The 17736-nt window shown below is 40.9% G+C and overlaps 1 protein-coding gene across 5 annotated transcripts in view; it reads right to left on the reverse strand.

The window, feature by feature from the left end:
* The window catches only part of SEMA6A (semaphorin 6A), a 115430-nt gene that overhangs the window by 14932 nt on the left and 82762 nt on the right, over nt 1-17736 (reverse strand). For 3 of the 5 annotated variants that reach the window (XM_074855838.1, XM_074855836.1, XM_074855840.1), the window contains one exon: nt 11138-11302. The exons of the other annotated variants lie outside the window; for them this stretch is intronic. In XM_074855838.1, the coding sequence (XP_074711939.1) occupies nt 11138-11302 (165 nt within the window). The remainder of the gene's footprint in view (nt 1-11137; nt 11303-17736) is intronic. 5 annotated transcript variants of the gene reach the window in all.

Raw genomic sequence — 17736 nt, forward strand, 5'->3', positions numbered from 1 at the left:
ACATATATTCAAAGCCCATTCAGAAACCCTCTTGACTGTCCAGTGTCAGGCCAGGGAGATGGAACTCTGTATTTGCTTTATCACACTTATCGCAAACAGCACTGTTTCTGCAATACAGCAACTCCCCCAGTCTTCCACTCAGTTCTGGCACTGGATAAAATTTCCGTTTTCTGGATTTACTGTAGTGTTTGTTCAGTTTCTGCTCATGTTCTTTCTTTAAGCCAGTGTTTTCCACTGCTGCAGGCAAACCAGGCAGCTTGCACAGCTAGTTAATCAACATGAAGGTAGGTGCTATAACAAGGAACATGACTGGCTTTTTCATATCTGTAGACTAGTTCTCAAGATACGTATACTGATCTACAGATATACAAACTTCCATGTGAGAGGTTAAAGCCTCATTTTTTTCCTAACATTGGAACCCTACCAAATTTTATCACAATCTCTTTTCTCTCAGTGATATGTATTTATTCGCTCTCCTTTCTAAACACAGTGTAAGTGAGACCAAACACTTCAGGGAAGCGCACCTGATGTTGTCAAGTTGTCTTGCCATGAGCAAGTAGAGATAAACTGTATTGTCTTTCCAGGTCTTGATGCTGGGTATATGAAAGTAGCTGCTGATTTGATATTAGTAATTTAGTTCAATGAGTGAGAACTGCACACTGAGATATACAAATCCCCCTGGGTAGGGAAAATTAATTAGTCTTACTGGATGAGTGCCTCAGGGCCTTGCCTATAGCGTGGTCATATTTAGACAAAAAGCATATGAAGTGCTGCAGGACTGTAAGACCTCTTTAAGACACTGAATAGAGACTAGTGTTTTGTAGAGATAAAGCCGAACGCTATCTGCAAAAAAAGAGCAGAGCTCTTTATGTTCCTTATTATGAGCCATGATTGCCTAAACCTCTGGGCAGGGTCTGTGGTGAATGCAAGAGGTTCAGTGGGGAGAGCAGGCAGAAGGGACAGAGGGCACTCCTGCTCTGTGCCCTCCTTTGAGAGCCTCTGATTGGGACTCATTCAGCAACAAATACACATGGAGAATTGTTGGAACTGTTTGATGGGAGCTATAAGCTGGTGGCAGGAATTTAATTTCTCCAGTGCTGACCAAGGCCTCAAAGAAACTACCAATGGCCTTTTCTGCAACGTGTGACAAGACCACTTCTGTTAGCTTCTTTAAAAACAAGGAGTAATTAGTGTTTACCCAGCATTATGGCTTCTGCCTCACTCACCCTGATTGCTTCTAAACAGGAACTCAGTACAGTTTCCTGATTTAAAGAATAAGGAAACACCTGGAAAATATGTGCTTCTCAAAAGAGTTTTGGAATTATTTTAATGAAGGCTTTGGTGTGCTGCTGTTCAGGAGGTGTTTCTGTGCACGCCTAAATTCCCTGTTTGTGCTGGTACTGTTTGTGTTTAGTAATTGCAGATCTTTCAGGCTCTCCAAAAAACCCCCTCTGTTTCTTTCTGCAAGAACATGATAGTGAATAACAGTAGCTTTGTAGGGCTTTAAAAATGTGCCTGCTTCCCCCCCCCCCCCCTTTTTTTTTTAACAGCTGTTCTTTTATTTTCTATCACAATTGTGGGTAAGATGGGATGGAGCACGAACAAGATGGCATATTATTGACAGCATGCAGCTGGTGTTATTTTCCAATTAAAAAAATCCTTGTTGGGCATATGAAAGAACTGTCTAGTTTATGCCCAGTTGTGACAATGCTATCAAGCTGCACCTTCATCTGAGATTTTATTTCACAGAAGATAGCAATCTTTGGTTGCTGATGGGAGAACTACAGTTTAATATCCAGGGCTAACCACTTTGGTAGACGTGGGAGGCTGGAACTGGTCTGGAGGCTATCCACTGGGACTCGCTGTTTCAGAGTATTACAGGTATTCTTCCCAGCCACCACAAAGTTTGTGATGAATGTGCTGTTAGCCATTTCCAAATGTTTGCTGTATTATACAGCTGTGCCAGAAATGCCTCTTAATGCTTCCTGAGCAACTTCTATAAACTGCCCTAAGCTCTTCTAATGCCAATGGAGCTGTTAAAATCTATTTCAGCAGGGACTCTGACTTATTCTGATCTGCTGGGGCAGGGAGAGCCGTCAGACTATCAGTTGGTGGTTAAAGTGCTTATCAGTCACAGCACCAATGCTCAATGTACACAGAGTTGTCTGTGTATTTAGTTGCCTAACTGTGACGAGTCTCTTCTGGGTATAAGGGACTGAGATTTTTCAAAAACTTAAGCTTGGCCAATGAAGCTATTTTTTCCCTCACAGAGATACCAGGAGGCACATTTTTGATATAATGGTAAATTTGTACTAACTGCTTCAAAACTTCTCAATAAAATGCTCTTAAGACTCTTTTTTGTAACATGAGAATAACAATATATTCTTCCCTATCCTTTTTCAGCTACTGGCACAGAAAATGTTAGAACATATAACTAAAATCTAGCAAAAGTCTTAGCAACAGTAATTGGATACCAGAGACTACAGTGTCTCACTAAATGGCTATTAAAGAGCTTGAAGTAACACCTGACTAAGGCTATTCATAGGAGCAACTACTTTCCAAATGTGATGACATTTGTTATCTTTATTTAATGTTCAGTAAGATTAACATGGCAAAATCTAAATTATGTCCTCTCCAGGTTTTTCTTTTTTTAATTAACTGCATACTGTTAATCAGTAAGCATCAGCCCATCCTGACATAAAGAATTAAGCTAGCCTTTTTTACAGCCTTAAAGAAAACTAAGAAAAAAATGGAGAAGAGTCATCTCTACATACTGAAGGGCATGTTGATACCATTCGCTAAAAGGTTATCTATATGAGAAGAATGTAGGTGGTGTTTTGTACCAGAGGCATGTAATTAAACAGTTCACAATCCACAGATCATGTTAAAAGTGCTCTGAACCAGGACTGTCAATGTTTAGGTCGTTGTAAAATTACTACAGGACACCTTACCTATTAATTAATACAGTTATTGAAAGTTGGCACATCCTATATGATAAAAATGAATTATTCAAATATCTTTAACAGCATATTGACATTTTAATTGCACACTGGCATTAACACCAAAAGGCGCTTTAAGTGTCTTTCAGCTACTAGATCTTCTGCTCTTAAATCCCTTCAAATTTCAAAGCAGTTTCAGGAATCTCTTATTTAAAGGGCTAGGTTGTCCTTCCAATTCAGCATCTTTGTATGGCACAACATCTCCCTATATTCAATATAGATGCCACAAAAATGAAACTGGGTGTTGCTTAACATCCTATCCACCAATTATGCTTTGCTATTTCCAGATAGAGTAGTGGTCCTGTGGGGCCAGCATACCCTCCAGCGAATTCCCAGCTCTTGATAAATATGTCAGTGCTACAAGGGTCAAACAAGAGCACGAGGCAGTCTGTGTTCCTCCACCGAGCTGTCCTCACCGGCTGACTGTGGATGAATGCAGCTGGGGATCTAGTCCGTCACACAATAGCTTTAATGCCCTGAACCCTGAGCATCTGCCTTGACAAATTAGATGTGGCCTCTTTTATTAAAAAAGTAGATCAAGGTCATGGGGCAATGACAGTTTTTCCCTGTTTTAGTGCGACAAGCTTCTACTGCTCATTGTAGCCTGGAAATGGATAGCCTGACTTTAAATCTATGCAGGCGGACAATTACAGGTCAAGGATACCTGCTGTTTCCTGCAGCCACATTTGACATCTGATGAGTTCTATTTTAAACTTCACCCTTCTTTTATTTGTAGGATCCAGTAATTTTGGGACAGGAAAGCTATGTTGATAGTTTTCATAACCAGGGGTTGCACATCGATACAACCTTGTCTATTATTAATAATGTCTGGTTTTGGCTACTAAATAGCAAATGGCTCTTGGTTCTAATCTTGTTACTCACATTTCCACTTCTGCTAGTTAAATGTGAAATCTGTACTGTTAGTGAAATGTAGAAACATTTTGATTTCTGAAAATTTTAAGTTAGTGCCAGTGCTGAAGTACAGGCCATTTCTTTAGGTGTGGCACAGGCAGTTGGTGTGTGTTGGAATACAGCCCCTCCCTTATTTTGATTTCCTTATCCTTGCCTATCTTTTGCAGTGAAAACTGTTCCTTTCCCTATTCTTCCAGAAGGTTACTATAGAAAATCTGTGACTAAATGAGCTGGGGCTTTTTTATGTAAGGTTTGAAATGAAGACTTAGTCACAGAGCAGGCACACTAAATCACTGCCCTGTATTCTATTACAATCCCCGTGTTTGATTAAAATTGGCTTAAGGATGTGGCCCTGCCCAGGGAATTAGTTTCTGTCATCTTTTCTGCATGCCTTGTCTCCTTTCTGTCTCTTCACTCTTGTTCTCATAAAAACTTACAAAAACATAATGAAAACAAGTTTGAAGAAAGTCTGTTGTCAGAAACATCCTTCTTGCATTCTTCTTTCATCAATTTTATATACAATTTCCATTTTATTAATTAGCATCTAGTTTTCTACTGCCACTGTTTGAACTTGCGGATGTAATCTGAGATGATTAGTTGTCTCTAGCCCTGGGAGCAGACAGCTTGTACATGCAAGACAGAACAGAGGAAGGATCAGTGTCATTTCTCCGGACAAGTCTGGTGTGTTCCCTTAATCCTGACTGCACAGCCCTCTGGTGTGTGTCACAGGATACCAGTGACTCCAGCATGGTGAGGTTATCAATCTTCTGACATGTTTGCTAGTTATTAGCCTGGTCTGGTGACACAGGTACCTGGCCATTAAAAACTGCTGAGAAATCTGGTCCCATTTAACTGCTAAGAATGGCTTTCTGGTATTTATCTGATATGGAGCTAACATGGTGCTCCACAGCAGGTATACTCTTATTAGTCTCTGAGACATTCAGTTCTTGGACAAGTTGCTCATTAGAGACATTCTATACAAATACACGGTTGTTTGTTTAAAAAAAAAAAGACTTTTTTTTAGTATTTCACCTAAGCAGTTAGTATATGTGACAAACGTAAATAAGCCCCCCATCTAGAAACAGGGATGTTTACAGTAAGCTGATGCTAATTTACCTAAGGACATTTTAGAAAAAAAACCTCTAGGGCTTTATTGAGCATAGACTCATCCAACCAACCTTTGTTTAAATCCTAATAGAAGTAAATAGGTTTTAATCTAGATGTGGCTCTATAAAAGTTGAAATGAACTAAGTCCCATGGCATCTTGTCTTGTGTAGGTGAAATCCTTTTGTGAAGCACTACAGCTTCAAGTAACCACACCTCTCACTTCAAATCTCAGCCAAATGCTATGGAATCATAGACAGAATCAGGGCAAATTCCCTACTCCCTTTCTCACAGCACTCATGCTAGACTGTGGGCAAAAGACTTAGAAGTATAGTAAGTGAAGGATCTGGTCCAATTTGATCTTCATTGTTTCCTCAACAGTTGAAACTTAGTGAACTGCAAAGTACTTGCAATCTGCTTTACGTTTGTGTGTACAATGGTTTGAGACACTGGAAAAGAATAGCAGTGTTCCTCGCAGGCACACATGCTCTGAGTTTATATCTCTTCCCAAGCCCCATAAAGGCAGAACTGACTGTGGTGCAATTCCTTCTATTAGCCTAACACTGTTTTTAGGATCAGACAGTGCCAGGACAATGATATGGATCAAATACAGAGTATTTGCTTCGCCTTGAAAATCCAAGCTCTCCCCCTCCAACCTGCAAACACTGACGCAACAAATCAGTTTTGACAAATTTTGTGCCAATTTAAATCCTCTTCTGAATTATTACAAAATGCCAGCAAGATAACAACAACTTCTCCCTGCCTCCTGTGAGAAAAAACACTCTTTTAGATCCTTGCACATATTAGCAAATAACAATATTTTTGTGTAAAAACATACAGTGCAAATGTATTTCCTGGTGCAAAACTCAACCCTCCCATGATGAACACCAGTTGTTTAATATATGCAAAAAAGTCTGATGCTTTGCTTTGCCACAGTTGTTTTTTTCTTTCATTTCATGTCTACTTGTAAAGTATCTTGTTAAATCAGCACTTTACATTCTTTATCATAACTGTACCTGAAGTTTCATATACTTCTGTCTCACTGCAGCAGAATCTGGCTGAACATTTGCAGACTCTCCGGAGACAAGCATTGTCAGCACTTGGCAAATCTTTCAAGTAGTGATAATCACAGTAAAATTTAGTAACACTGCCACTTGTGCACAATACGAAATATCTTCTGGAGTCAGGTTTTGAAATTAACAGCCCCTGGGCTTCCCAGTAACATAGCCCTCTCCAAACAGAGGAGCTGACTATTCCTAATGATGTCCAAATCTGTACCAGAGGAAGGGCTGCAGTTTATATTTTTATAATTTATAATTATATAATAATAAAAATATATTTTATAATTATTATTAATATTATTACTACTATTACTAATATAAATTCTATAATCTATAAAATAATAGGTGCTCCCAGATGCCGTATCTATAGGAGCATTTTTGACATCCAAATACACTAGCAACTCTTAACTCTGCAAACTGTGTCCATCATATCCCCCTTCTAATCAGCATTTTACCATTGTTACATGGATATTGACAACAGGCTTGTTAAGGAAAGGAGATACCACCTCATAATCTTCACTTAATGAGTGTTGAGACAAGTAAGAATACAAACATTAAGTCTGCTAACAGCAACACTACACTTTCGTCATTCAGTGCCCAGCTCAGCCATGTCCACCTGAACTCTATGGAGAAGAAGCTGGAGCAGAACCACGAAATCATAAGCTGCATTTGCAACTAATTTATCAAAACTGTGATTAAAAGGCAGGCTCTAGGCAATTAGAGACCGAGTGCGAAAACTGAGCAGTTGGCTGCATTTGTGCTAATGAACCCAGGACTTGGAATAGCATGAGGTATTTCTGAAGGGAGGCAGGAAGGACAGGAGGCAGCAGAGAAGGGCAGCAGGTAATGAGGGGCAAGGCCAGCTACTCCTGAAGAAAATCACTTTGTTTTCTTCATGTAGGCCTCTCTATGAGCAGTACGTGTCTACTCCCCTCTTCGTTAGTAGGGCAACTACAGTGAGACAGAGTGCTACGGCACTACTAGTGGTAGAAGGTAGAGGGTAGAGCCTTGGAGTGCTCCACAGGAGGAGCTTCATGACTGCGGTGGGAGGGAGACCAAGTACAATGGCAGCAGGGGGGAAGGTTAGATGGTGAGGTTAAGGAAACTGTTTTGACAAAGGTGAGAAACACACAATTAAATTAACACTAAAACAGCAAGAAAGGAAACAAAATGTAAACATACTCTAGAACATGTTTTTTTCTTTTTCTTTTTTCTGGTGAGGAGTTGGAGAAGAAAAGGAAAGGTGCAGTTTGCCCAAACAGAGCTGATTTTTTTTTTTTTTTTTTTTTTTTTTGGTTCTGTAATAGGAAGGGCAGATTCCTTAACGGCCAAAATGAAAATGCCAGTGGGATAGCAACGCATAGTTCCCACTCTATGGGTTGCACTACACATTTTCATCTTGGCAAGAAATGTGATGTAGCTCAGAAACAACAATCCCAGAGTATATTTAGCTACTAAAGCTGTGGCACACAAATGTCACATTCCCATGAGTCAACCCTTTTAAAGAACCCCCTCTTTACGCCCCCACAGATATTCCCCAAGATGCTGAATTAAAAGTGAAGCATATGGATGGATGTGACATCATCAAAGAACCCGTGCTACAGAAAAGAAAGCAGCAAGTGGATTCTGTACAATTAGTACAATCAGTAAGAAGCTGTTTGTGAGCACAGGAAAAGAAGAAAAACACTGGCCAAAGGATCAGACACAACCAACGAAGAACAACACAAACCACCTTACAAAACAACGTGAAAATGAAAAAAAAAGGATAATATTTTTTCTTTGTGAATGTGTGAAAGTAAAAGAAATCACAGCAAAAAGTGAAAACAAAATCTTGATAAAAGGATAGTAACATTTTCTGATTTAATTTTGTGTAAGAACTCTTTCCTTTGCCCTTTTAAAACAACAAATCAATAGTAATTTTGGAGCCAACTGGCTCTGACTGGGCAAGGCAAGGAGTAACAACACACAAGTAGATGGTAATGGTAAACAACCATGCGGTCACCTCTGCCGCCATTGTTTTGATTGCATGTAGACTGCTTCCAGCTTTGTCAACATTCATAATTAGGCACTACAGAATGCATGATATTTAAATGACCCTGTCAAGTGCTAATAAGGCTCTTTGGTAACCATCAGTCCCTGGGGAGGGAACTATTGAATGTAAGCCACCTCATCAGTCAGTGAATTGAAGCAAAAATTATTAGAAACCAGCAGCTATACATTTATTAATATTTTCACTTCATGCTCTTCTGAAAGCTGCTACTGGCATACAAGACGCTTTTAAGAGCTAGCTTTCCATCTATTAAGCATTGCTTCAGAAAAGATTTGTGAAGTAGGGACCCACACATAACAAATAGTGCCATTAAAATGTATACGCATCTCCGCATTCCTCTGGGTACATAAAGGGACAGATCTTCCACTATAGGTGGTTTCTGACACTGCTACCCTGTCTGATGCCAGCAGAAGAGCTGGGTTCAAAGACAAATCCCTTCCTCCCTCCCTCCCTCCCTCCCTCCCTCCCTTCCTTCCCTCCCTTCCTTCCCAACATCCCCTTCTCTCAGGGCAGAGGAAAGGTACCTCTTACTTTCAGAAAAGGGAACACTGAGTTTTCTAAGAAATGTCCTCTCACCTCAAGCATTTTGAATATAGGTGTTACTAACAGACTGGACAGGAAAAGAAAAAAGCCTTATTTTGCGGCTGTCAGTGTTACCACTGACTTACTGCTGAAAGGAAAGAGGATTGCTAGGTAAATCACATGCCATCTTTAGAAGGGCGTGCAGGTTTATCTGCCTTCCCTCCTCTACATAGGTGATACCCAGAAATCACTTTTTCTGAATTGCCCTTCCACAGCTGAAGAGCAAGGGCTGAGGAATTAAAAATATGAGGATGGTATCTCAAACTGATCTTAAGTATGAATTAGCAATCTGAGTTTTCCTCTTCAGCACTCTCAATTTCTTGCACCCTAAGTTACAGTTTTGAGTATTGCAGCTGCCTGAAATTCTTCCTCTGCCAAGGTTCAGCAGCCCACAGGTCTGTAGAGTGCAAAGGAGCTCTGTGCTTAACTCATATGTAAGCCTGATCAGGTTCTAGAAGTTCATTTTTTTGCTTTGGATTTGCAGTTATTCTCCCAGAATGTCTACCGGATCAAGCTCTGAAAAAAACTGTTCAAACAGGGGCCACTTCTAAAACCCAGTTGAAGAAAGAAGAGGAAATGGTAGTTTTTCCCTTTTGTATAGGAAAAGCTAATTGCTGGGAGGTGGGAGACAAGTTCACTTCCTTTGCCTAAGGCAATTCAAATATTCATATTCCATTTCCTGCCACCAAGCCTAAAAGCCAAGGCTACTAGATTGTTTGCCACGGCATGTCAGGAAATTTTACTGCATCTCCTGCCTAATTTGACCAGCCTCCTCAGCTGGAAAAGTGCCTCAGGCTTCATCTCTGCTGGGTCAGTCAGGTGACGCCCATTGCCTTCATGGCTAGGAACTTTGAAGGCTCTGTGAGGTCAATCCTGGTGAGTTCAGTGAGAAATCCAGGATATACCAGGACTGTGGGAGGCACTGTGCATCTGGGGCTGTTGTGAATAACAGGCACTGAGTTCACAGCCTGGGTCCAGAGCACTGCCAGCTGTTCGTGCAGCTCTGCTGAATGCTGTTCCACAATGTTAATGTGTTCATCACCCCCTGCTGAAAGTCTCCTCAGCCAATGCAGAGAATTCAACATTCAGTGGGTCAGATGGAGGGGAAGGAATGTGATTTAGTAACCTACTAGTCTGGGCAGACAATACAAAGCAGCAGAACTGGCATGCCAGTAGCTTCTCCAGGAACAGCTGATGCTTTTGTCTAATGAGTTTTTCATGTAAAATGCATGAACAATAGAGACTGGAATACACATTTCAATTAATATTTTAAGTGCTTTATATCAAGTATTCATAGCAGAAAGGACTGAAGCTCATCTGTGTTCTTGCCCCTGGTGAGTGCCCTAACCACTCAGCAAGTGAGTTTTGCTTATACCCATCCTCCTTGTGGCCCACTGAGTATTTAATTAGTCCACACAGAGCGAAACATCTTCAACAGAGAAGAGATTGAAAGAAGCGATCTAAGAACACCCTGGAGAAAAATAACAAGGACTGAGATCTCTCTAGGCAGTAGAGGTATTTGAACCTAAGTCCCCTATTTACAAAGGAACTATTTTAACCTCTTAGAGACAGAGATTAAAAGACACCAGGAGAATGATGGAGGGCCAGGATGGAATAAGGGGGCACCGCCATCCTTATATAGGAGAAAAGCTGCTTCTCTAAGGATGTTCAAGTGGCAGTTTTAAGCAATTCTCTGTCTAATTCCCTGTAGGTATAGCAAAAGGGGACTGAAGGCCAAAGGACAGGTCTGTCACTTGTATTAGACCCAAGTGTGCTTCAGCACAGGGCTGAACACTGTGAAATGACACCTAAACCCCAACATTTTGGTGCTTTAAAAACACAGCACAGAATCTCTCCCCACCAGCAGTCACCTCTGCATCTTTTAAAACATGCTAATGACTTCCTCAGTCCCCACTCTCAAAGGTATTTGATGCTCAGGTCCCACTGTCTTCAGTTTTACTTCAATGGTTAAACTAGAGCAGACCTTCAGTATCTCTGTCTGTCATCGAGAGATGGAAAAAACATGAAATTAGCCGAGATCTGCTGTGTTGCCCTGGGAATTCAGACAAAAAGACAATATAAAAGTGCACTCTTAAGAACAATGGGAAATCACGGATCTTGCTCTGCCAGAGAACAAGGCAGATCAAGTTTAAAGGGAGCTAAATCCCCACTGTTTCCCTCCTTACCGTACACATGCACAACACACTCTGCAAAGGCATACACTTCTGTTTGTTTTGTGTGGTTTCCTCAGGCAGTGAATTATCTAGGACTGAGTCTGAGATTGGCTGTTTAGTTTCAGGCTTTACAATAAGCTTTTAATTATAGCACAGGAGTTTCATTACATGTTACTCTGAGCCAGCTGGAAGCAGTTACAGTTTAGACCTCCCCACCTCCCTCCTCACCACAGGATGTCATTTCCAAGGCCTTACCCTTCTTGTCTTGATGATTATGGGATGAAACTGCCACATATGGATCTGTATTTTCAGATGAACCAAGCGGATCCTTCCAATCCAGCATGCGTCCCCTAGCATCATAACCCTGTCGAGTGCGAGAGTCGGAAGTGGTGGTGCTTGGGACTAGGGAACTGGAGTGTCCTGTTTACATTATAAATACAGGTAGGGAAGACAAGTCTCATTAGTCACTTCCCACGCTACCTCCCCATGCTCAGGAATGCACGCACTGCTTTGCTTCCATGATGGGCAAATGCTCGTCTCGGCTGAGCAATGTTTCAAAAGTCCTTCAAAGCACAGCCCCAAGGAAACAGGGGATTTGAACCTTCTAGATCAGGGTGTTAAGAGGTGCCCACATGCCTCAGACTGCCACTGAGCTGGCAGTTGTGTGCTTTTACTCAACAGAGTTACATGCATATGGAAGAGGGTTAGCACACTTCATCTGAGTCAAGCATCCTTCAGCTGGATTCAGTACACACATCTGACCATCACTGAAGAGTCAGTCCATGCTGTATGGTACTAGCTTAGTTAAAAAGCAATTTTAAAAACAATTTAAAAGGGAACAACTTCTAATATGGCCAAAACTGAAGGGGAATGCCAGAAGAGCTACAAAATGGTGACATCAGTGCCCCCAGGGGAATGAAGGACTGCCCAACACTGGCGTGCTTGCACTGCAGCACTGCCCCGCAGATGAGAAATACACAAGGTCTGTCAGCCACTTGCAGCCACTTGCACTCCTGCCATCGGCCCTGTCTGAGCTGATGGTCCAAAATGGCTCTGAGATAAGCATGAAATCCAACATCATTTCTGCTTAGAGTGACAGTGAAGACAATGCCTTACTATGTGGATCTGCCCAACCACCCGTGCATGACTCTAGCAGGTGCCTTTTTTCCATTACAACTACTCTAGACATTGTTACTGTTGTCCTGAATAAGGGCTGATGAGCTCCTTGCCTATCAAACAGACACTAACAAACAGCATGTTCACAGGACATGCCCAGCTAGAAACACTGCAGTTTTAAGAGTGGTTCAGCTGGGGCAGAGATATGTTTGTGGACTCATACATCCTTTGCAGCTAGATCCTGAGAAATACATAAGCACCCAAAATGCCTGGAGTGCCTGGAGTCTACTGTCTCTGAAAGATGGCTCCAACCTGGACTTCCCAGTGGCTTGGGTTGCTTCGTCACTGCTGGGGAGGGGGCACCAAAACTCCATCCACACCACAACATTTTGACCTCAAAACCATAGACGTCTCTGAAAGTTCTTTTTCTGCACATGTATCAAAATGAATTATTTTCAGCAAGACTTAGGGAGCTCTGGGACTGGTTAATTTGATGTGGAGTAGCTATACCTCCTTTTACCTACTTTCCTGAAAGAGTCCATCAAAAGTGGGGTTTTTGAAACATGCTCAAACACAAACTAACAGAATCCAATTATTCATACAGAATGGCAGATAATGCTTTCTCTTCAGGTAATACCAGACAGACTGACAGAAGCCCTCCATTCTCCTGCCTCCTTTTTAACAGCTCAGCAAATTAATTTTCCTTCCTTAGATGTGAGTGTCACTTGGAGAGGAGTCCAATCAGCAGGCTACAGACTGCCCTAGCAGGGACCCTCTCCCTGCTCCTTCCCTTAATGTTGGTTTCAGTGTTTAGAAAAATAATTTGAGACTCACTGGGGTAGAGATAGAGCAACACAAGGAACACAAATTTAAAGCATTACGGAGAAGGCTCAGAGCCGTGCAGGTAGAGACTGTACTTCTGTAGTTTATTTTAAACAGTCACTGGATAAGCATTAAGCTTTCAGAAGCTGCATGTCAAAAAGGCTGCTTTAAATGGCTTCTAAAGCCATCAGCCCCAGTTCTCAGAAGTGCAGAGAGAGCTGATGAACCTAGATCCCTAATTCCACTCCAGCAATCAAAAATCTAAATGTTGGCCACCAATGCTCCCAAGCTTTTTTATGCACCCATGTGTTTCGTTTTATCCAGCCCTTTCACCAGCTTCATGGGGTTGAACTACTGATGAAGTCAGCAAAAAACCTGCAACTCCTATTAAGATGCTGCTATGATTTAAAGAAGTCCTGCTGAATATTAATGGTCTTAGAGGAAGAAAATATCTGTGCTCCTCTGTATATTTTCGAGGAGTCCTTTTGATATATTGCACAGCACTAGTGGCAGCACTTTTGACTGTGTTTTGCATAGAACGTGGACACAACTAACTCCTTTAACTGGTATGCTTCACAAGGAGAATTGGTCAAATTCATGGTGTTCTCACCACAAAGCCAACCTTCAGCTACTACACCTAAACATTATACAATTTAGCTCTGGACCTCAGGCTGAAGGCTTATACTGGTAAGTGCACTGGATTATTTTCTACCTCTCATGATAGGAAGTGTGGTTTCTCCCGGCCGTCTTTCTTTAACACAGTGAATTAAAGGCTGTATTTTGCTGAAGACAGAGCTTTTAATGTCGCTTATATAGAAAAGACAAGCCAAATATTACCCACTTTGAAAAGGTTTTCATAAGCTACAGCATGGGTGGGAGCATTGATAACACACACTTAGATGGATGATGGACTCTGATCCAAACATGCTGCCTCCTCCACAACAGTCTTGCAGCAGGGCTGCTTGTTTCCAAAGGACACGTAGAGGTCCAGCGACTGAACACATGTGCCCTCCTGAAGCAAGAATATGATGCAGCGTGAAAGTGTTCACCCCTACACCATTTTATGCTTGTCAACTCCTGTGCTTATCCCCAAGAAGTAAGAGAAATAACAAGACAGAGAACAGGCCAGAAAATGGAAATTATGAGATTTCCATGTCTTCTTTTCCCTAAGTACTAAACCACAGTGCCAGCATTCATGGAGTTCCAGTCTCTAAGTTAAAACCCATTCAGCAACCACAATGAGGTGTACAATATTTGTTCAACCTACAAATAGTGCTGCACTCAAAACAAGAAAGCAATTAGTCATAGCTTGATAAGGAGGTAAAAGAGAAGAAAATCTTGCTAAGCAGCAAACATATTTTATGCCTGTGTTTGATATGCATTTATACGTCCATACCTCTGTCCAGACACTTTAGGTGTGCTTAAAGGGGAAATTCTAAGGAAAAGCCATAAGTATGGTTAAAGAAAAACATTTCTTAATGCAGTAATCTAAAGGAAATATATGCCCAAGGGACACATTTTCTGAAAAAAAAAAAAAAAAAAAGGTTTCCTGGACCACATGCTGCAAATACATAGAGAACTTCTTCATAACGGAAAGCTAAGGCTTTGTGAAGATATTAATGTGTACCAGATGGTCGTTAGGTAAAGAAGGGTTTCATACAGATGTGAGAAATCAGTCTATTTGCTGAGAAACAACTGAGAAACAACCTTCCACACCTCATCGAGATAAACTTTTTTTCACTAGATTTTGAAGAAGCAGGGCAGGAGCAGATCAGACCTTAACAGGCTGTTCCACTTGTGTTAGAGCTGCATTCTGGAAATACTACTGGGCAGTGGCTGTTCCCATAAGCAAGTATCACTGTGTCCTGTAAGTGCCTGGATAGCCAGTCCTGCTGGGTGAATTTCACCTCTGAGCAGAGTGGCATCACAAATGGATGAGCTAGTTAAGTTTCTCTCATAAACAGAGAAAAGCCTGAAGTGGCAGGCAATCCAGTCCTGGCCCTCTCATACACAGCCATTATTAAACCTTACAATGTGCTGTATAGTTTGCAACATGTAGTGGGCCTTTTTTTTTTCCATTACACCATTTTTACCACTGTGACTATGTAAATAGACTTCACTGCAATTTAAAGAGGTTTTAAGCATATCTGAGACGTGACCAGTACCTCTATGTTAATATCGGTTAATAACTAAACAGCTAAAAAACCAATTCTGCCTTTGTTTTAAAACAATCTGAAAAACTGCAGACACAGTGCTTTTCGAACTTCTTTGTTTAAAACAAACACGTAAAAATCAAAATAGACACAGTTTTAAAAAAATCTGGTTTAGGTGCTTCCATTATTTGCAGAAACTTTTCATTTGGAGTGCTGTAATCAAGTAACAGAAGGAGAGTAAAAAGCACTTAGTGTCTACAGGCACGGATAATGATTCAGAAGGGCTGCACTTCTGTAACTATAGCTCTTTCTGAAGTGCACTTGTAAAATATACGGAGGTTTTTTGCAGGTTTAAAACAAAGACAAGGATTCAATATGTATTTGATAGTTGCTCTAATATGCACGAGTCATTAGGATCTCAGAGGTTAAGATGTCTGCACACTATCCTATTAACAGCTATAGCAACCTAATTAGACAATTAGGGGGAAAGGCTAAATCAATACTACAGAGGGAGAAAGGACTATGGCTAGGGGGTAAAATAAGGGCCCAATTCACTAAGAATTGACGTTTCCAAAGGTAATTGAAGCTGCTTACAATTTTGCAGAGGAATCTAGCCTAATCTCCTTGCTTAAATATGTGGCTCTTGCATAATTTTTCTCTGACCTAGCCTGCTATCTCCTCCTTGGGTGTCAAAAAGGATGCACTTGAACAGTCACCTGTGTGGATTTTGCAATTTAATTGTTTACAACCAATCACATGAAACTGCCCAGAAAACAGAGCCCACCTGCCAAATTCAGGAAGACGCTGATGCCAAGAATGCAAAGATTAAGGGCTTGGTTCTCCTTTCACTCACACTGCTACAGATTTGCAGTAAGTCTGTTGAAGTAAGCTGATTTATAGTGGAATAATCAAGGGAATCAGGCCTTAAGACTTCTTTTGCAACTGGAGTTTCAGATGCCTTTGGATATATTTAACCCACTGGATCCAAAAGCACCCTGAGCATTCACTCGCTTGGCATTCTGGTATATTCCAGAGTTCTGAGGTTTAATCTATTATGAAATACCATTTACTTATGCATTTAACTGTACTCAGTAACATTAAAATGCAGCATTTATAAAATTTTCATTTTCTCAAGAAAAAAATTACTCAGAGCAGTCACTACAGTTAGCAAACACGAACATATTTACTGAGACTGGTTTACCACCTCATGCTGGAATTTTTAACATTCCTCATGTGGAAGATCAGTAGAGGTGACTAGCACATTTCCTTTCGTATTTTGCCATGGTAAGTGAAAAGAAAGACTGACTGCAGTAATATCAGAATGGGTATTTTAACAAACCCATAAAAGGAAGAGCTGACTTGCCTAGAGACCACGTTATCAGGATGTACCTGAGGATGGTCAGTGAAATAATCCATGAAAGACAGGGCACGAATGGGAAGCAATGCTCATGTGGGTCAGCATTTCTCTATTGCATCTGGCTGTAGGGTACTGCTTTAAGAGCTGGGTTAATTCACATAGTCTGTCTTTGGGCTTGACATGCCTGGACAGTAAAATGAACTCCCTTTTGTTACCTGTGCTCCCTGGGACTGCTGCTTTTTTCACTCTGCTGCTCACTTGAATCACTCTTCTGCTTTCTTGGTCAGATTAAAATAACAGTTTTTGCTAAAGTCCCTACTAATATGGTAGCTGACAAGATCCAGAACTATAGCCCCACACCTATAACTGTGCAGCCGACAAATGCACTTAGAAGCAGGAAACGTAGAACATTTCTGGCACATCAGCAGTGTGCCCAAGGCCATTTTCTTTATCTTTATATTCAGCAGTACAGATTTTAATATTACTGTTCTTTAATTACTGCTCTGTGCATTGGAAATATAGAAATTTTCAAATGAAAGAAAGTACAAGCTGTATATGCATATGAAACCAGAAGTCTTCCATATATTATGAAGTCTCGACTTGTCTTTGATTTTGTACATTCCCTTCACAGGTTTTCATTATCATACTTTCAAACAAGTTTCACCTGCATGTTTTCCATTTCCTGGTAATAAACAACACGGGAAATTTGATTTTATTTTTACAAATGTTGAACAGTATTACTTTGCCTCCAGTTATTTATATGCTGCTGTACTGAGCTGCCATTGGTTCTGTTTTGTACCTACATATTTTGCAGGCACAAGATTAAAGGATCAATTAAATGCTCATCGCAACTGCACATTAATCTACCTCTTGCTACATTCAGCCAAACATATGGTTAATTTTCCCTAGGTCTGATGAACTGCTAGTCTTGTACAGCCTGAAAGCAACTTCACAAGCAAGCTCCCATCCCACATGGAAATTTGCTGTTGACTTCACTGGGAGCAATACCACACATCCTCTTAGCTTGTGAGTACTTGTCTTTGATCAGGATGTCTATAAAGAGAAACTATTGCAATCTAAGTCTAGGTTTGAATTTAAAGTGATTATTTATTCTGCAATAATTCCTCATGAAGACATTTATTCTGCACTTCAAGTATCAGTGTAATCCACTTCCAAACATACAGAACAAAGTGGTGGAAAGTACTGTGAGCACAGATTAAGAGCTGCCTCATGGGAAACTGCTACTCTAGGCTTGCAGAAATGCTCCTCTTCAGATCAGGTCATTTAATTTGCTATGTGAATCCCCTTTTTTTTTAACAGATTAGGCCCCATTCAGGCATTAAGATACTGCAAGCATGGACAACATAAATGACTCACCCTAGAAGTGACAGGAACCTTCAGCAATC

The sequence above is a fragment of the Strix uralensis genome, chromosome Z (assembly GCF_047716275.1).
Source record: "Strix uralensis isolate ZFMK-TIS-50842 chromosome Z, bStrUra1, whole genome shotgun sequence".
Lineage (NCBI taxonomy): Eukaryota > Metazoa > Chordata > Aves > Strigiformes > Strigidae > Strix > Strix uralensis.